Source organism: Callorhinus ursinus, unplaced genomic scaffold (assembly GCF_003265705.2).
Source record: "Callorhinus ursinus isolate GAN/ISIS: 27379988/994484 unplaced genomic scaffold, GSC_fseal_2.0 scaffold14, whole genome shotgun sequence".
In the NCBI taxonomy this organism is placed as follows: domain Eukaryota; kingdom Metazoa; phylum Chordata; class Mammalia; order Carnivora; family Otariidae; genus Callorhinus; species Callorhinus ursinus.
Window position 1 is genome coordinate 45675121 of NW_027397076.1, and position 19194 is coordinate 45694314.

Sequence of the window (19194 nt, forward strand, 5' to 3'; positions counted from 1 at the left end):
CCCAGCCCAGCCCAGCCCAGCCCAGCCCGTCCCCGTCCCTGCCCCCACCCAGCAGCCCTCACCCATGATGGCCAGGGCAGTGGCCTTGCCCAGCTGGCTCCGCATGGTGTCGATGACCTCCAGCCCACTTCCGTCCAGGTTGCAGCGGCTGATGGTGTGGTTGCCAGAGCTGATCCAGTAGAGTTTGCTTTCAGGGAAGTCGATAGCCAGGCCTGAAAGAGGTGGGTGTCACTGCCAGAAAGCCTGGCCCCTGGGCTGGGGGCTGAGGGATGTGTGGTCTTGGGGGAGGATGGTGAGGACACGCACTAAGCTAGGAGTTCGGGAGACAGAGGGACAATCGAGGGACCCCGAGGAATTAGGGAAGAGCGGTAGCGCAGGCAAGGCAAGCTCGTACCCACAGGGCCCTTCTGGCCACTGAAGAGCAGGGTACGGTTGCTGCCGTCCATGTTGGCCATGCTGATGTTGTCCCCGTCGGTCCAGTAGAGCTTCCTGGGAAGGTGCAGGAAGGTGAAGTCAGACCCCTCTGCTCCTGCCCCACACCCCACACTCCCCAACCCTGGGCCCTGGACTCACCCACGCAGTGGGTGGACCACCAGGCCATGGGGCTGCTCCAGGCCCTGCACCACCGCATTCTTGAAGGAGCCGTCCAGCCGGGCCACATTGATCTGCTTCTTGTTAGTGTCGTAGCTTGTCCAGAACAGGTTTCGGGACACCCAGTCCACAGCCAGCCCGTGGGCATTTGGCAAGTCTGGGGGGGCACAGCAGGGAGTTGGAGGTTGGGTGTTTGTGGGGCATAGGTCAGGAGGCTGGAGGAAGTGGGGGATTGGCCTGGTTTGGGGGGGCAATGGGGATCGGGACCCCAGGGTTGGAGCACTGAGAAGGAGGAAGATTTGGAAAAGGAGTATCAGGAACAAGGGGACCAGGGATGGGAGGAAGGCCTGGGTGGGGGGGGCGCCCACATCCACTGCGGGGGTCCAGGGTGAGGGCAGAACCTGCAGAGACGACAGTCTCCACGCCCGTGCCGTTGATGAAGGCCCGTTTGATGGCCTGTGTCCTCACGTCGGACCAGTAGACGCGCTGCTCGCGGGCATCATAGTCCAGCACCGTGACATTGTCAATATCAGGCACCGTGAAGGAGATGATGTAGTTGTAGTAGGGGGCATCTAGGTCCACCCCCCGGATCTCCATCTGACGTGCGTACAGCAGGAACTTCTTAAACTCTGTGGGGCACGGGGCAGGTCACTGAGGGCAGCCCCCTACCTTCATGCTTCCCACCCACCCAAATGAGGGTCCCTCCTTCTTCTGGTCCCTTCCATTTGCAGCTGGCCATTGGCTTTCAGGAAGTGCCCCCGTTGGGCATCACCTCCCTGCCTGAGTTCCTGCATCTTCTTACAGTGGCTTCTCTGGAGCCTCTCCCAGCAGCCCCCCACTCCCCCGACTGGGACTGTCTACCTTCGCTTACAGCCGTGAGCCTGGGTACCCGACCCCTTCCCTGTCGGCTTCAGGTCACCAGTGGCTCTTGAGGGAGGGGTCTCCTACCATAGCAGGTGGTGTTGTCCCTGTGGAGCTTCATGAGGTGGGGGCAGGCGCAGGAGACGGTCCGGTTGTAGTTGATGAGACACAGGTGGGAGCAGGGGCCCCGGCCCCCATTGGCCTCACAAGGATTGGGAGCTGGGGTTGGGGGAGAGGAGAAGTGAGGGCGTCCTGTGACTTGCTGGCCCCTACCTTTCTCACTTGGGCCACCCCCTCCTCACCCGCTCTCCTCCTCCCCGTTGCAGCATCGCCCGCGGCTGGCCCATCCCCACCATCTTGGCACAGCCCCTCATGCTCTCACGGCCCCCTCTTTTCCCGAGGGCTTCTGCAGAGGCTGCTGGCCCCTCTATGGCCCCTTACCCATGGGCTGCCGGGAGGGGTGGTACACCTGCAGATCAAAGGGCTGGGTATTGGTCCTCTGTACCACGGTGACATTGTGGCCGGTCCACTTGTTGGCCTTGGCCAGCGTGTTTGTCCGCCAGTCCGTCCAGTACACCTCCCCCCCATACAGCGTCACTGCAAACGGGTGCGATAAGAACTCGTGTCCCCGAAGCACCTCCATGTGGCCGGAGCCGTCGTAACGGGCTGAGTAAATGGCGTCTGACCTGAGAGCGTGGTCGGGGCAGAGTGAGGATGCTGGCTGGGGCCAGGCCCTGGCCCTGGCCCCCCGGCCCCCCCCCCCAACAACACCCGAGCACACTGGAGCAGTCCTTCCTCCCAGGCCAACAACGTGGAGAGACCCAGAGTGGTTCGCCGTCTAGGATCCCAGCTCTCAGATCCCCATTCCCACGCCCTGAATCTCCTGGCTCACTTCTCCATGGGGCCACAGTTGGCACACACGGGGCTTTGAGGAGGTTGGGAAAAGGCACCCCCTCTGAGCAGACCAATTAGAAGAAGTTTCCCCTTCCCCTGGGCAGATAAAGCCCCTGAGCAGAGTGCACAGATTTGTGAGTGAGGACGAGAGGTTGCATTCCAGCCTCGCCCACACCTGGGCCAGCCCCCCCACCATCCCCGTGCAGGGTGACTGTCCTGCTTCCACCCTCTTCTTCCCATCCCTCTTCCCCCAGCCCAGCCTCACTCGCCCCTCACCTCAGTCCTCCCACCGGGCCCAGCCCTTGGCCGCCCCAGTTCTGGCTCCAGCTGCCCAGGCCTTTTTACTACCAAGTCCTGAGACTCCCGACCCCACCCTGTCCCTGGAGGGGAAGCGGGGGGGTGGGGGATGGAGGCCTCTGGGGACGTGGTGGGGGGCGCTGACCTGGCATCGATCCAGAGGATACGCTTCTCCAGGTAGTCCACGGTGAGCCCGTTGGGCCAGCCCCCAGAGCCTGTCTCCCGGTGGATGGTGCGGCGCCCAGCCCCACTCATGGAGGCGGCCTCGATGCGGGGCAGGCTGGCATCCCAGTCTGTCCAAAACAGGATCCTGGGGGATGGGGAGGGGGTCAGGGCGGCCAAGTTCGAGGGCCTGGAGCGGGGCTATTATAGGGGTAAAGGGCAGAGGGGGTGAACAGCATTTGAAGAGACAGGTGTCCCTGACCTGGCTGAATGAGGTTTCAGAGGGGACCATGGGGCCAGATTAGGGCTGGGCAGGGTCCTCACCCATCCCGTGGATCCAGCGCGATTGCCCTCGGGTGCTCAATGTCACCAGCCAGGAGGGTGGTCCGAAGGGTTCCATCTAGCTTGGCCACCTCAATCTGGTCCAGGTTACTCTCTACCCAGTAGATGTTACCTGCAATCCAGTCTACAGCCAGACCCTCGGGGGTGGCCAGGCCATACTGAATCACCACCTCGAAGCTAGTCAGGGCTAGTAAAGAGAAGATCATGGGTGTGAGATCACAGTAGACTAGGAAGCCTGGATGACTCACCCTCCACCCTGACACTGCCAATATCTCTGATGCACCCTGGCTTTACCTGGGGTTCACAGACTCCCCCCCCAACTCTCCTCACCCAGGCCCTCTACCCCACCAGGAGGTCAAATAGGAGAGGAGAGGCCTAGTTTCCAGAACCCTGAAGAAGGGGAGGTCACAGCTTTCCTCTGCTTGCAGCTCTGTGAAGGGCTAACTGATGGAAAGAGGTCAGAGCAGAGGGTGGAGGCTTTGGGGGACAGACATAGAGTCAATCTGAGGAGGACAGAACTTTCTAGAAGTCACTTCATAAACTGTCTTGAAGATTTATCCATGGAAGTATATATATATATATATTTTTAAATATATTTTTCCATGGAAATATATGTATATTTATATATATAATTATTTTTTAAAACTGTTGCATAGTGTGAACATTATCACAGTTTACTTAGCCATCCCCTTGTTGATGAACATTTGGGATGGTTCCAAGTTTTCTCTATTAGAAACAATACAAACTCCTCTAGTAAAATGCTTTTCTTTCAAGTCTTTGCTCGGATGTTGCCTTCTCAGGGGGCCTTCCTTGACCACCCAATTTAAAATGTCAACCCCCATTCTCCCTACCCCCCACTCCACCTCCTTTCTTTAAATCCACAGCACTATCCCCTCTGCTATATTCCATGCTGTACCCGTTTGTTTTGTTTATATCTGATGTTTCCCCTGGTGCGTAAGCTCCATGAGGGCAGACGTTTTGGCCTGTTTTGATCACTGCTGTCTCCCCAGGGCTCCGTGTGTATGGCAGGTGCTCAATATGTGTGTTATAATGACAGATGTCTGTGATGGGTCAGGCTGCCTTTGGACAGAAGGCAGGATTCAGGTACCCTATCCCTAAATGGCTTTTGCTTTTAAGCCTGCCGTTCTAGGATTTGGGGAGCTCCAGGCCATTCCGAAGAAAGGCTGATCATTTTGTTAATTATCAGGCTGGCGGCTCTGCTGACGATAATTACGGGGCGTCAGGAACTGAGACCCACAGCAAAATCTAACCCAATTAACGAGAATGTGGGGGATGGGGGAGCTAAGGGCCTCGGCTTCCGGGCAGCCTGGATCTGGGTCTGCAGCTCTGAGCACCCAAGTGCCCCTTCTCTGCGCGCGCCGCCCGCATCAGTCCTAGGCCTGCAGGAGCGGGGCGGTCACCTCCGTTGTCCAGCAGCTTCCCGCGGTAGATCTTGTCCTCCACCACATCGGTCCAGTAGAGGGCGCTCTGACTGAGGTGGAAGTCCAGGGCGATGGTGTTGCGCAGGCCAGGCACCAGAACGCTGTAGTCTCCTTTGTGAAGGTCGATGCGCCGGATCTCATGGCGGTTGGAGAAGATGATGAATGGCTTGAAGGGGTCTGAGAGGGGTGGGAGATAGGGGTCAGCATGGGGCTTGCTGCCTCAGAGCCACCCTGTCCAGGAGCAGGTGGGGTCTCTGTTGGCCCGGGGCCTGGTCATGGGTGGAAACCGCAGCCTTTGGCATCTGGCAGCCCAAACCCAGCCAACGGCAGCTCGGGGGCCTGCCTCAGCCTGCCCAGCCTTCCCCGCCACCTTTCACCCGTATGTCACCTAGGCTGCGGCAGCTCTCGCCGTCTGGCTCCAGCACCCAGCCCTCGTAGCAGGAGCACTTCACGCTGAACTTGTTCTGGTCGCACTTCTGGCTACACTTGAGGTGCTTGGCACAGTAGCTCTGGATCTGGCAGGTGTGGTTGTCGGGCCCCAGCTCCATGCCCAGCGGGCATGAGCACACAATGCCTTCGCCAGGTGCCACTGAGCAGTTGTGGCTGCAGCCTCCGTTATTTAGAGAGCACTGGTCTGCAGGGTGGCCAGCAGGGGACAGGACCAGGGTCAGGAGCCGGGACGAGGCAGGACCACGGCCTGACTGGGCCCCAAGTCCTGGGCGGCCCAGACAGAGCCCCAGCTCCCTGCCCGTGGCATCCTTCTTTTCCATTTCTGGCCAAGCCTCTGTCCCACCACTTCCCAGGCTCCCTCAGGGCCAGGGTTGGGAACCCAGCACCCCCCACTGGGACCAGGAGGAGCACCCCCACATCATGGCAGCATCTGGTCTCCGTTTCCCTGCCCCTCCTTGAGCCCATGGCTTTTCGCCTCTCTCGGAGGGCTGCCCTTTCCTCGATCTCCCCTGATTTGGGTGTGATTGGGGTGGGGTGTGGTAGGGAATGTCCTGCCGGGTTCTCTGACACACCCTGAGAGCTGTCAGCCGTTCTCCGGGCCAGCCCCAGCCTGCTTCCTCTCCCACTCCTCTCCCCGAGCGACAGATGCTCTGCCTCTGCAGAGGAGACAGGCGGTCTGCTCCCCTCCTCATCCCCACGTCACACCACGCAGCCCTCCCTGACCCCTATTTGTTCTGCTCCTTGAACGCACAGCCTCCTCGCCAACCCCGCCCCCCCCCCCCGCCCCCGTCGCTGTACAAGATCTAACCATCCGTCCTCGGGAACCCAGTTAAATCCCTGCCTCCTCTGGGAAGCCTGCCCTGACCATATCAACCCGCAACCCTGGTGCCTTCATTTTTAAAAGCAGCTCCACGCTGTTCTGCCAGCTGGGTGTGGGCGAGGGGCCGTGCCTGCAGGAAGGGGTTGCACTGTGCTCTCTCCACAACACTTTAGCAGCCCTGTGACCTTGGTCCAGTTATTTAACCCCTCTGCCTCAGTTTTCTCATCTGGAAGATGGAGATGATAATTCCATCGGCCTCACAGGGCCGTCTGAGGGATTAATATGCTATAATAGTGTGGCGGGCTCGGCATAGCCTCTTGCCCAGGTGAGTCTGAACTCAACAAGGGTTGTTGATAACTGCTCTGGGGGTGTCCTGCCCAGCAGCCTGCTTTCCCGCTTTGAGACCTCTCCCCACAGAGCCTGTCCTGCTCCACCGGCGCTGGCCCCAGCCCAGACGCCTCACCCAGCCACCCTCCCTACTCCTGTCCTGGGGCCTCTCCTAGGCCTGGGCCTCACCGCAGAGCTCGCCCTCATCCGAGCCATCTCCACAGTCGTCGTTGCCATCACACAGCTTGTCGAGGGGCAGGCAGACTGAGGTGTTGTTGGCGCAGGGGTGTGAGGGTGGCCTGCAGGCCAGGGACTCGCAGTTCTCCTCATCTGAGTTATCCTCACAGTCACTGTCGCCATCACATACCCATGCTTTGCTGATGCATCGAGCTGAGGGATGGGTATGGTATGAGGGGCCAGGCTGGGACAGGAGGACTCTCCATGCCCTTCTTCCCAGACCCAGTGGGCTTCTCTAATAGGGCCATGATTGTAATGCCTTGGGGTCCACTAGGAACCTTGAGGCCTTCTCTGTCAGATTCATATAGGCAACAGAGAAAGCAAGAATCTGCAGAGGGTACTGAAGCTCAACTCTGGTGGTGACAGTTTTGGTTCCCAGGGCCCTTAGTGCAGACCCTGGCCCCTTCACTACTTCCCCCAGGCATCATGCACAAAATTCTGTTTGCGCCCTTTGCCTCACAGTGTTCCTTCCCCCCACCCCTCCCAGCATAGCACTGTCTCCCTTGCCACTCCCCGGCTCTCAGTATGGTCTCCTCCTGTCCATATTGCCCCAGTCCAGGCTCCCACCCATCCTTCTTTTTACCAGAGTCCTTGCAGCCAAACTTGACGTTGGGGTCACAGACGTGGGTCACTCCCTCACAGCTCTTTTCATCACTGGAGTCCATGCAGTCAGTGTCTCCATCACAGCGCCACCGTAGGGGGATGCACAGACTATCCAGCCGGCACTGGAACTCATCATTGTGGCAGCCGCCAGGAGGCCTCGTGGCTGCAGGGGACAGAGGGAGGGCATGGGGGGGAGGGGCTCCAGGTCAGCCATTCCCATGTCTGCCTTCCCAACCCCCCTCCTATTCTGCCTAGTCCAGAGCTATGAGCTGAGGCAGGGATGGAGAGTTCTCTGAGCCCTGCTGACCCTTCTCAGAAGCTAACTTGGAGTCAGGAAGGTCACCCCTCCCAGAACCCCAGCAAGCAGCTGGCTAGTCAATAATCTCTATTTTACACACCGGTGATCTATTGGCTAAGCAATTTGCTAGGCCAGAGCTCATAGCACGCCCCCCCCTCCCCTTCGCCCAGCCTCCGTTTGACCCAGGAACTCCACAAACACTTATTGAGTGCCTCTGGTGTGCCGGGCACTGTTCCAAGTGCCAGTGTGAGCAAGACAAAATCTTCACGCTGACGGAGCTCAAGGTCTAGCAGGGAGTGATCAAAGCCATGGAGACGAAGCTGGGTCAAGGTGAGAGAGAGGGGTGGGGATGCCACCGGGTAAGATGACCAAGGAAAGCCTCCAAGCAGGAGATGTTTGAACAGAGGCCTGAATGACGTGAGCCATGAGAATCCCAGGAGGTGCAGCTCAAGCAGAGGGAACGGCAGGTGCAAAGTCTCAGAGACAGGACCATGCAGGGCATATACGTAAAATGCCCAAAGTGTATTTGAGGCCGCGCGGCTGGAGTAGAGTGAAGGAGGAAATGAGCACAGGAACACAGGTCAGCGAGGCGGTGGGAGCCCTGCAGGCTGGAGGGCAGGGCTGGGGAGTGATGTGACTCATGTGCTGCACCGAGATCTGACTCAGGAGGCCGGGAAGCAGCAGGAGCGGCACCCGGAGGCACCCACTGGTGACGGTGCAGGAGCCTCACCTCCCTCTCATGCTGCTGTCTGCTCCCCACCACCCCCCACCACCCCGCCGCCAATCGGTCAATGCCTGCATCTCAGCAGTGGCCTCCGAGCTGAGCTTCCTTCCTCGGGGGCCCCTGAACCTCTTTCTAATTGGATCCCCTTCTAGGATTGTCCTCTGAAAGCACCTCCTCCATCTTATCACCTTCCAGCTTCAAAGTCTTTCAGAGGCTCCAGTGCCTGACTTTCACCTGCTGATGTCATCTGCCCCCGTTGGGCACAGCCTCATTCCCCGCTGGCCCCTCCAGCCTGATGGGCCCCAAAAGGCAGAGGCAAAAGTGCTCGGTTTCACCCTCTACATCTTGCTGCTGGGTTCTCCACCCCTACCCACCTCCCATCTGAGGACCCGCCCTCCTGTCCCTTTGGCCACAGTCGTATCCCTCATCAGGGCCCTGTTCAGACCCCACCTCTTCCTAAATGGCCCCAGACCACTTTAGCTCACCACCACCGTTAACAGTCGCTACCACTTATGATATGCCTGCTCCCACAGGCCAGGTCCCTTACATCCCCTCTCCTTTCATGGAGGAGGAAGCCAAGGCTCAGAAGAAATGGCTTGTCCCAGTTCACCCAGCTTGTAGTGAGGGGCAGAATGTTTTTCCTGCCATACCACAGGCCTCGGGACCCCCTTCTGAGAATCTCAAGGCACTCTTACCTGTCCCACTCGCCCAGCACTTCTGAGATGGCCCTTGAGACTCAGCGACTGTTTCCTGGGCCTCAGGTGACCATCCCCGCCCTCCCTCTCAGTCCTGGGCCCCTGGCGGGAGCTCGTGCAATCATACTGCTCTCACTGGATGCACCTTCACTCTACAAGGCACAGGTTGTAAGCTGGAGGTCCAGGGGCCAGATAAGGCCTGCGGAAAGATTTTGGCCTGCAGTATTTTTAAAACTTCTTTTAAAATCCATTGCCAGTTGTTCTGGGCTGATTTGTGTTCCCTAAAAATATGCTGATGTCCTAACTTATAGTACCTGTGACCGTGGTCTTCTTTGGAAATAGGTCTTTGCAAATGATCGAGTTAAGATGAGGTCATTGGGGTGGAAAGAGGAAATCCAGACACAGAGACAGGCACACATAGGGAGAACACCATGGGAAGATGGAGGCAGAGATTGGGGTGAAGCATATACAAGCCAAGGAGTCCCGAAGATTGCCTGCAAACATCACAAGCTAGGAGGGAGCCCTGGGCAGATTCTCCCTCACAGCTCTCAGAAGGAACCAACCCTGCCAACATTTTGGACTTGGGTTTCGAGTTTCTAGAACTGAGACGATAAATATCTGCTGTTTAAGCCACTCAGTTTGTGTGCTTTGTTGTGGCAGGCATAGGAAGCTAATACACCAGTTGTTTAGAAGTGGGTAGGTTTCACATAAAAACCTGCTTTTCTGACTTCTCTTAAAGCCTGGGCAACCCTGGGTCTGCAGTCTTCCATGGAAACAATCGGCCAGAGCCAAGTCTGTGCCTTCCAGTAAACTCAGTGCCCACTGCCCCCTGGCTGGGCGCTGGAGGCTTGGGCCCTGAGGACCCTCACAGAGCCAGTGCCTCTCTCCTTTGGTCCCCACTGTGCTCATTCATCCGCACTCCCCCACCCGAGCATCCTTTTCCAAGCTCCCAGCCCTCGAGCACAGGCTGTGCACTGAACGCTTTTTGTGCATGATCTCACTGAACCCCCACATCAGCGCTGTGATGTGGGCGCTATTATTATCCCCACTTTGCAGATGACACTCACAGAGGCCCACAGAGATGAAGTAACCTGCTCAAGGCCACCCAGACAGTAAGTTGCGGAGCTGGAGCACAAACCCAAGGCCACCCAACCGCAAAGCCCGTAACCTTCACAGCGTGTGACGAGAGTTCGCTGACAATGTCCCTCCCTCCCTCACGGCAGGCAACTCCTGAGGATAGGAGCCGTGTCTGGGTTATCTCGTTTCCCAGATGGCAGCGGCACACGACAGGGGGAGGGGCGGAGGGGCGGCTGAGTGACTGGCACGGGCCGTCCTGCCGGGCCTGCGGCCCCCGGACACCCACCCTGGTTGGTGCAGTTGGCGTGGGTCTCGTCACTATAGTCCCCGCAGTCGTTGTCGCCGTCACAGGTCCAGTGCTCGGGGATGCAGCGCCCGCTGTTACACTTGAACTGAGTGCTGGAGCAGGAGTGGCTGCAACCGGCCTCATCGCTGTTGTCCCCGCAGTCATTGTCTGGGGGGAGGCAAGAACGGCAGAAGCGAGGAGCAGGTCAGCAAGCGGCCTTCTCTGTGACCCCAGCTTGGGGCCCCCACGCCCACCTCCCCATTCCCACCTCAGCCCACCCCACCCCCCCACTGAGAAAATAACAAACAGAAAAGACACAGAAACTGCATAGACTGCAGCATGCACCATGGCCCACGCAGGAGGGGCGAGGAGAGGCGGGGGGGGGGGCCGCGACAGCCCTTCCCTGTCTCGGAGGGCGGCGGGCTGGGGACTAGACGCGTTCCTTTCCCTCTCGGCAGGGCGTGGGAACAGGGGTCAGCTTGCTTTGGGGGAAAGGCAGAGATTTCTCTGGCTTGGGAGGGAGTGAGGTGGCTGGAGTGTAGGTGAGGTGTCCTGCTGGGGAGGGAAGGGCCTCATCAGGCCCCCCTCTGGGGGGCCCCAGGCTCTGGGCGCCCGGCTCACGGGGGTATGGTCTGCAGTTGGGAAGGGTCGGGGGCCACTTCTGGAAGGCATCTGAGGGCAACTGAATGAATGTCCTGCTTTCGAGGCCTTGTGGGTGGGGGTTACCGGACTTCCCTCCACATTTTCAGGACACTTAAGAAAACTGGGGCATGGCTTCCTCCCTTGGGGTGTGTCCCTGCCTCTTTTCCACCTGGATTTGCTTGTCTCTCCTCCCTTCTGCGTCTTGGTCTTCTTGTTCCCCCCTCTGCCCTCTCCTCGGCCCTCTCTGCTTCTTGCCCGTCCACTGTCTTTCTCTGCCTGGCAGCTCCTCTCTCCCTTCTGTCTTTCCCTTCACATCCTAGGAGCTCTCTGGAGAGGGGAGCTGCCTGGGGGTCCTGAAAGGCGGCCCAAGGCCGGCTGGGGCTCTGGGGTGATGGTGCATGTGCTTCTATGCACTGACCGGCAGGCTCAGGACAGGTCTTTTCGTCAGAGCCGTCCCCACAATCCTTCTCTGAAACACAGAAACCGCCAGGGCAACCATTGGCACACGAGACACAGCAAAGATGAGGAGCAACATGGCGTTGACCCAATACATCCTCTCACACGTTAGCCAGGGCTGGAGCCACTGGTACAACACGTCACACACAGACACGACCAGAGCCACCAGACGGCACACACATGACGATCCACTGGCCCCCATGGCTCGGGGCTGACATCCCGTGGTCCGTGGCTGACCGCCAGGTGGGCTCCCGAGCCTGAAGCCAGAGCCTGGAGGGTGCACCAAGGACCCCAGGAGCTGGGGTTTGCAGGGGGAAGAGAGTTGGGCACTGGGCTCCCCTTGCTCTTTCCCTCTAGCCTTTCTCACTCATTTCTCCCTGGCCCCCAAGCCTCTGCCAGAGAATGGGCCGCTCAGGCTCCTTCTGGGGAGGAATGGTGCTGATGGGCGACCAGGAGGGTCTCCGCTCAGTCCATACTGGTTTCCCCCATGGCCTTTCTGGCTTGTCCTCATTGCTCCCAGCCGACCGAGTGGGGCTTCAGTGAATTGGAACGAGGCCCCGGCTTGATTCTAAAACCCCTTTACCTCCCATCCAGGACCTGGCTGTAGCTTCTAGCTTTCCTAGGAATCGGGGCAGGTTAAGGGGGGCAAGCTCTTACCATTGTCACATCGCCAGTTGATGTTGATGCATCTGCCATTGTTGCAGGTAAACTGAGTCAGAGGGAAGCAGGTGGGATAGGCTGTCAGAGAGAAAGAACAGCTGAGTAGGGCCCTCAAGATTATACAGCATCACAGCCCCAGGAAGGTGGGTGCGGGGTCCCTCATGGAACCAGCAGCCATAGCCCGGCCAGTCAGGGGTGGGAAAGCTAAGTGGCGGGGGCTCAGCCTGAAGCTCTGCTCATTCATCCCCATCCCTCTGAGCACCCCTTTCTCAAGCTTCTAGCTACCAACCACCCACCCCGTGCTGAGTGCTTTTCATGCAGGATCTCACTGAATCCCCACATCAGGGCTCTGATATTATCCCCCATTTTGCAGGCAAAACTCACAGAGGCCACAGAGATGAAGTAACTTGCTCATGGCCACCCGTGGACTGAGGTTCAGGGGCCCTCCAGCACCCCTGCCCCAGGGCACGTTCTCCCGGGCTCCCCCTCCCCTGTGCCAGTCTCGCCTCCCTGCTGCCCCTCCTACCACACGAGGCGGACTCGTCGGAGCGGTCCCCACAGTCATCGTCCAGATCACACGTCCAGGAGATGGGAATGCAGCGGCCACTGGCACAGGAGAACTGGTTGGGTGGGCAGGTGCGAGCTGGGGACAGGGACAGGCGCGAGTGTTCATAGCCCTGCCCCCCTCTCAGCTTCCTGTTCTTTCCTACTGCCCTCTGCCGATCGGGAAGTCTTCCCAAGGGTCTCAAAGCCATTTCTCTTAGAGAAGCTCAAAGCCATCTATGTGTGGGGCGCCTGGATGGCTCAGTCGGTTAAGCATCCGACTCTTGGTTTTGGCTCAGGTCGTGGTCTCAGGGTCGTGGGATCGAGCCCCACGTTGGGCTCTGTGCTCAGCACGGAGTCCACTTGGGATTCTCTCCTTCCCTCTCCCTCTCCCTCTGCCCCTCCACCTGCTCGCACTTGCTCTCTCTCTCTCTCAAATAAGTAAGTCAATTAATAAATCTCTTAAAAAAAACAACCACCAACAGCCATGTGGTCTGACACCCCATCTCTCTGGTGTCCTCCAAGGAGAAGATCCACCCTCCTTGCTCCTGTATCCAATCTGCAGCCACGCTCTGTTCCCTGAAAGCTCAGTCCTCAGAGCCAACCCCGTTCTTCTGGGCACAGGGAGAGCACTCCTCTCCCCCTCGCAGCCCCATGCTCTCAGCCCTAATACCCCGCGCTCCTTTCTTTCCCGAGGACTCTCTGTCTTCCCAAGCCTGGCTGCTCCCCCCACCCCCCCACCCCCGCCCCGGCCCCCCACCTCCCGCTCCCCGCCTGCGGGGCACCCTGTGCGGTCTACCCTGACCCCACACCTGAGCAAGTGGCGTTGGACTCGTCTTCACTGTTCCCACAGTCGTTGTCTCCGTCACAGAGCCAGCGGTTGGGGATGCACCGGTTGTTCTCACACTTGAAGCGGTCCGAGGGGCAGGTGTGCTGGTCTGGGGAGCGAACAGGTGTGTGGGGGGGGGTCAGTGAGAGGGCGGGGCCCAGGTCACTCACGTGCTGCCCTGCAGGCCTGCCGTGCCCCGCCCCCCACCACTTCACGTGCTGCCCTGCAGGCCTGCCGTTGCCCCGCCCCCCACCACCCCGGGGAGGGGGGTCGAGGACTCACGGCAGAGGGCCGGGGCCTCATCGCTGTTGTCCAAGCAGTCATTGTCCCCGTCACACTTCCAGCGCTCCTGGATGCAGCGGCTGTTGGCGCAGGCGAACTCGCCGGGCTGGCACTGGGGTGGGGGCACGTAGGATGGGTTCGCTGCGGGCACCACAGGGGTGTGGGGGGAAAGTCAGACCCAGGTCACGGGGCAGGGGCTCCCCTCTCGGCACTATGCTTGCCTGTCGTATTATTTTAAATAATACCCTGGGAGTCATTTTTCCTAGGGCGTAATTCTTCACGAACAAATAATCTGGATGGAAAGCGCAGCTCTTTCTCAAGCCACAAGGGTGATGTTTACTTGAATACTTTCAGTACTTCAGTATGACCTGAGACCGGCTGCTTCCGAGAGAGCTTGGAGCCCCACCCTCCCGCCCCGTTACTTTTGTCCCTACTGAGAAGACCACTCCTCACCCGCTTCCTCCACAAACTGCCTCTTGGAGGTCACCTCTGGGACCCCCAGGACCCTGTCCTGGTCCCTGGGCTTTTTCCTTCACAGATGCATCAGCTCCACCGGAAGGAGTGAACACAGGCCCCAGAACTCTGCAGGCTGCACCCTCTTGTCCCTCGACACTCCTACCTCACCACCCCTGTCTGCCTTGAGCTCTCAGCAGTAAAATCACTATGTCCTTGGCCTGTGTTTGCATGGGTAACGTTAAGAAGCCCAGCACTCCCATGTCAGCCCCTGTCCCTGCACCCTGAGCTCTGCTGGATGCCGTTCTGACCCAGCCATCTCTCATCCCCGCTCCAATCCCTGAAAGTTCTGTGCATCCCGTGGGTGCCCACTGTCTCTCTTGCGGCCCTGGACCACTGGGCCTTGGTATGTGTCACCTTGCTCCTCGCTACTGCTTCCCGACCATTCTCTCCTTCCTGAAAAATCAGCGCTGACTTTCATGCTATTAGACTACACCAAGCCCTACTTCTACGGTCCCCCAGGCCACTCCCTGGCATCTTAAGGGTTTTTAGCTCCTGGCTTGGTGTCACTTTTCCCCAATTCTCTCCTGCTCTAATTCTCGAGGATTTCAATGTCCGTGTGGATCCTTCCATCACCCTGGCCCCTCGGTTTCCCTCTCTGCCAATGCTCTTGCCTTCCACCTGGCCTCAGTCACTCCTTCTTAGCTGTCTGCTAAGGCCCCGTTGACCCATTTTCATTTCTGGGATTCTATCTTAGGGTAACAATCCAGAATATGGGAAGGCAGGAAGATGTGGGAAATAGGGCAAGTGATGAAAAAAACAGGCTCCGGGCCAGATTTCCTGGGTTCAAATCCCTATTTGGACTTTGGGCCTCAATTTCTTCATCTGTATACTGGGGATAATAAAATATACGTTCCCTACAGGAATATCTTAAGGAGTAAACAAGTGACTGCGTGGGAAGTGCTTATAATTCTTAGCTCCTGTCTGTGCTCAAGAAATCGATGTTAGCTGTGACTATAACAAAAGAGAGAAACAACCTAAACATCCTGCAGTAGAGAGAAATCGTTGAGAAAATTAAGGAACATTGACGAATAAAATATATTTCAGTCATTAAAAATTCTGCTGACGTTATCTATGACCTACTGTTGAGTGACAAAAAGCAGAAAACAGAATAGCAGGTGGAGCGCGATTCCGTTTAAGGAAAGGTAAACACGTAGAGAACTGCTTCGGAGGGTGTCCCCCCCCAAATGGTAACAGTGACATCCATGGATGGTGGTATTTGGGGTGGCTTGTACTTTCTCTTTATGTTTTTCTATACTGTTCATTTATTTATTTTTTTGCAACGAGCATGACCTACTTTTATCTAAAAAGAGCCTATTTAAAAAAAATGTAACAATAACACAGAAAACGCTGTGACATATATGAGCCCAAGAGGGTGGAAGACATTTTATGTGCGGTATGATCTCAGCTACCTAAACCCAACCATGTAACCCAGCTGGTCCTAACTAAAGAGATGGTGTTCCCTCCCCACACTGCTAACAATACACTGGGTTCTGTTGGTGGGATTTGGGCTTTTTTTCCCCTCTCTAATTTCCAGTATTTAAAACTGTTGTTATATTAATTTGATCCAGGGGAGACAAATGTAAAAGGATGTGTTCCTCTTCCCAAAGCTGTCCTGGTCATCACTCAGTTTCCCCTAATCTTTGTGCTCTCCCAAATTCCTCCTATCCCCCGTCCTCCCCGAACCCCCTCCTGCCCCCCAGGGCCTTCTCTCACCACAACCCTTGCCTCCTGTTGCCCCCACAGGGCCCCCTCCCGCTGAGGCCTGCTCCCAGGCCTCCCACCCTGGCTGGGCACCTCGTACCCAAGCAGGTGACGCCGTCTGTGTCCAACACCTGGTCCTCAGCGCACGCGCACTGTCGGCTCCCAGGGGTGGCCAGGCACAGGCTGCTGCAGCCGCCGTTGTTCACGCGACATTTGTTGGTGCCCACTGCAAAGGCAGGGCCGAGGGAAGGGCCGGCGAAGACACGGAAAAGTCACGTTCGAGTGAGGAGTCAGAAAGGGAGGCGGTGACGACAGGGCAATAAGCATGTTGGAGAGAACACGGAGGCACGGGACAGGGAGGGAGACGGGGAAGACAGAGTCAAACGCTCTTCTCCAGGACCTCAAAACTCAGAGCTAGGTTCCCTGGTGAGTGCCTTCACCCCACTCCCCGAGTAGCCTCACTCCCCATCCAGGTCCCCCCCATTCACTGGCCCCAGCCCCAGGGGGTACCTTGCTGCTGCTGGGCATCATACATGCGAATCTCAAAGATGGGGGGCCGCTCGCTGCGCAGAAGGGTCACGGTGGGGGGGGCGCCGCCTGTGCCCCGCTCTAAGCGGTAAACACTGCCACTCCGGTACTCGGTCCAGAAGAGGTAGTTGCCGTGGTGACACAGGCCGAAGGCGTGGTTCAGCTCAGGACCCTCATATACAATCTAAGAATGGAGGGGAAGTTACTGAGGAGCTGAGGAGAAATGGGGTGCCTGAGGGAGGCCTGGGGGGATTACTGTTTTGTTCATTCACGTGTCCATGTCCTGGGTGTGGGTCTTGTTTCCCCCCTTAGCCTAGGAGCCCCTGAGGGTGACAGCTTTGCACACACTGAGGTGCCAGACCCTGGACCCAGCAGGAGGCTGATGGGGAACTTGTCCACACTGTCCTCCCTTGGATCCATTCATATGCATTCATACCCCTCCAACATGGGTATATGCGTCCGCACACACGCAGAGTACTGAGCAGACAGCCAGAATTCATCCGTTCATTTCTTCACTTAACAAACATTTGCCAGGTCTATTAAGGGTCAAGCTATGGCATGAAAAAGACACTGTCCCTGCCCTGAAGCCACTATTGTCTCATGGAGGGCACACACGGTAATCCAGGCTGGAAGAGGGTCTGGAGACAACATCCGGAGAAGGCGCCTCCTGAGCCACGGGACAGGGGAGGAGGAATGGGGAAACTGTGTCAGCGACAGCACGGGGCGCTGCACCCTGTACACTATGTGCCGGGAATTCCAAGCTGTCTTGTGTCACTTGCTCAAATGTCAGGGTACAGGGAACAGGGGGAGAAATAAGACCACAGAGAGAGGCAGGGGCCAGATCATCAAGGGCCTTCTATACCGGGAAAAGGCTCAGTCCACATGCCTAGATACGCACATGACTCCCGAAGCATATGGCCAACCCAGTGAAAAAGTGCGTGTCGATGCCGTCTCTAGGAGTCCTGCACTTGCACAGAGGCAAACACAGCAGGCGCACACCAAAGTGTGCTGTGTGTGTGTGCACAAACGTGCAGAGATGCACACGAGTGGTCCGCTCAGGTACGCACATGGGTGGTCAAGCCCGCAGACAGCATGCAGTCCCAGACACGCTCTCGGAGAAGCGATCCTCAGGCAATAGGACACGTCACACACACAGCATAGAGAGGCGCACGTCCACAGGGACAGAGGTGGACATGCATGAAGCACACGGGCCTAGATCCAGAGATGCCCACACATTCACACACAAAAAGCCCCGTCCAGGGGCGCCTGGGTGGCTCAGTCGGTTAAGCGTCTGCCTTCAGCTCAGGTCATGATCCCGGGGTCCTGGGATTGAGTCCCACGTGGGGCTCCCTGCTCAGCAGGATGTCTGCTTCTCCCTTTCTCTGCCCCCACCTCTGCTTGTTCTCTTCTCTCTCTCAAATAAATAAAATCTTAAAAAAAAAAAAAAAGCCCCATCCACACACAAACGTGACCTAGCAAAGCACACAAGAACACCCCCACACAGGTGCGTGCCTGCCCACCTTCCGGTCTGTGCCATTGAGCAGTATGGTCTCGATGCGGTCATAGAAGGCATCCACCCAGTAGAGGCGCCCTGCTGGGATGTCCAGGCTCAGCCCATTGGGCCAAAGCACTGTCTTGGAGGTGACGAAGATGTCTCGGTGTGAGCCATCCATCCAGGCCCTCTCCAGCCGCCCTCGCCGACTGTCCTTTGGGTCCTCCTCCCAGTCTGTCCAATACATCCACCTGTGGGCAGGGACTGGTCAGCACCCATGGGCCACCGCTGCCTTCCGCAGCCTGCTGTGTGATCCCGATCCACGTGTGCTGTACCAGAGCTCCCCCCCAGGGGCTTCCTGCCTCCTCCACCCTCGCCCCCGCATTTCGTTCATTCCTCCACTCAGCCAGTGTTTGTCGAGTGCCTACGGTGAGCTGGGCATAGTTCTGGCACTCGGGGACCCAGTGGAGACCCAGGCAGACAAGGCCCCTACTCTCCTGGAGATCACATCCCACCCAGGGGTACAGACAAGAAACAGGTCAACTGGAAGGTGACACACATTGGAGATCGAGAAAAACCAGGAAGGACACGAAGCAGGGCGACAGTATAGAGAGTGGACTGGGCAGCAGCTGGGGAAGGCCTCCCTGAGGAGGCAGCATTTGAGCCTAGGTGTGAATGTGGACAAGGGGCTAGATCTGCAAATGTCTGGGAGCTCCAGGCAAAGCAACTCCCCGAGCAAAAGCCTTGAGGCAGGAAGAGCTGGGGGGTCTGAGGAACAGACAGCGAGTGGTGGGGACAGAGTTTCCAAGGGTAGCAGAGAGGTGCAGATGAGGTTGAGGGGATGCAGGCAGATCCTGTGGGAGCCCAGGCCTGATAAGGAATGTGGTTCTCACTCCAAGGGCAAGGGTAGCCCGCAGGGGGCCCCAAGTTGGGAGTGACAGGACCAGATCTCTCTGTATGTGACCAAGGCATCACTCTCATTGTCCTGAAGATGGGGCACCTTTCCCCCATTCAGCCTCTGATTCCTGCCTCAGCACCCCACTTTAGGTTGCTCTCCCCTGTACACTTCTTGTCTCACCTCCCAGTTCTGAGACCCACACAGTTCCTGACTCCTCCTACCCCCGGGCCCTGGGAAGACTCACCCATTGAGTGGATCCACCACAATGGCCCTGGGGTGTGTCATTTTCCCCTCGATTAAAGTCTTTCGGGTCTGAGCAGCCTTCTCCAGCCTGGCCACACTGATGGTCTTCTTGGGTCCATCATCCGTCCAATACAAATTGTCCCCCATCCAGTCCACAGCTACCCCCTCCACATTGTGGATACCTGCAGGGAGTGAAGGGGGCCATGACGGAGAGCCTCAGAGGAACCTCAACACTGCCTGCCTCTGAGCAACCCGATGCCCAGGCCGTGCGGGGAGCACCCTGTGCCCGAGATGGTGG

At 57.9% G+C, this 19194-nt stretch overlaps 1 protein-coding gene across 1 annotated transcript in view; it reads right to left on the reverse strand.

Annotated features, from left to right (window-relative positions):
- The window catches only part of LRP1 (LDL receptor related protein 1), an 80554-nt gene that overhangs the window by 31478 nt on the left and 29882 nt on the right, over positions 1 to 19194 (reverse strand). Inside the window, exons 12-32 of the mRNA XM_025882925.2 lie at positions 18898 to 19078; positions 17784 to 18006; positions 16246 to 16447; positions 15836 to 15961; positions 13519 to 13659; positions 13220 to 13345; positions 12391 to 12507; positions 11862 to 11942; positions 10107 to 10274; positions 7007 to 7189; positions 6376 to 6576; positions 4978 to 5223; positions 4569 to 4766; positions 3130 to 3334; positions 2789 to 2953; positions 1894 to 2138; positions 1540 to 1671; positions 993 to 1220; positions 574 to 748; positions 395 to 489; positions 63 to 212 (exon numbers count right to left, since the gene is read on the reverse strand). Coding sequence (XP_025738710.1) covers positions 63 to 212; positions 395 to 489; positions 574 to 748; positions 993 to 1220; positions 1540 to 1671; positions 1894 to 2138; positions 2789 to 2953; positions 3130 to 3334; positions 4569 to 4766; positions 4978 to 5223; positions 6376 to 6576; positions 7007 to 7189; positions 10107 to 10274; positions 11862 to 11942; positions 12391 to 12507; positions 13220 to 13345; positions 13519 to 13659; positions 15836 to 15961; positions 16246 to 16447; positions 17784 to 18006; positions 18898 to 19078 — 3588 coding nt within the window. The remainder of the gene's footprint in view (positions 1 to 62; positions 213 to 394; positions 490 to 573; positions 749 to 992; positions 1221 to 1539; positions 1672 to 1893; positions 2139 to 2788; positions 2954 to 3129; positions 3335 to 4568; positions 4767 to 4977; positions 5224 to 6375; positions 6577 to 7006; positions 7190 to 10106; positions 10275 to 11861; positions 11943 to 12390; positions 12508 to 13219; positions 13346 to 13518; positions 13660 to 15835; positions 15962 to 16245; positions 16448 to 17783; positions 18007 to 18897; positions 19079 to 19194) is intronic.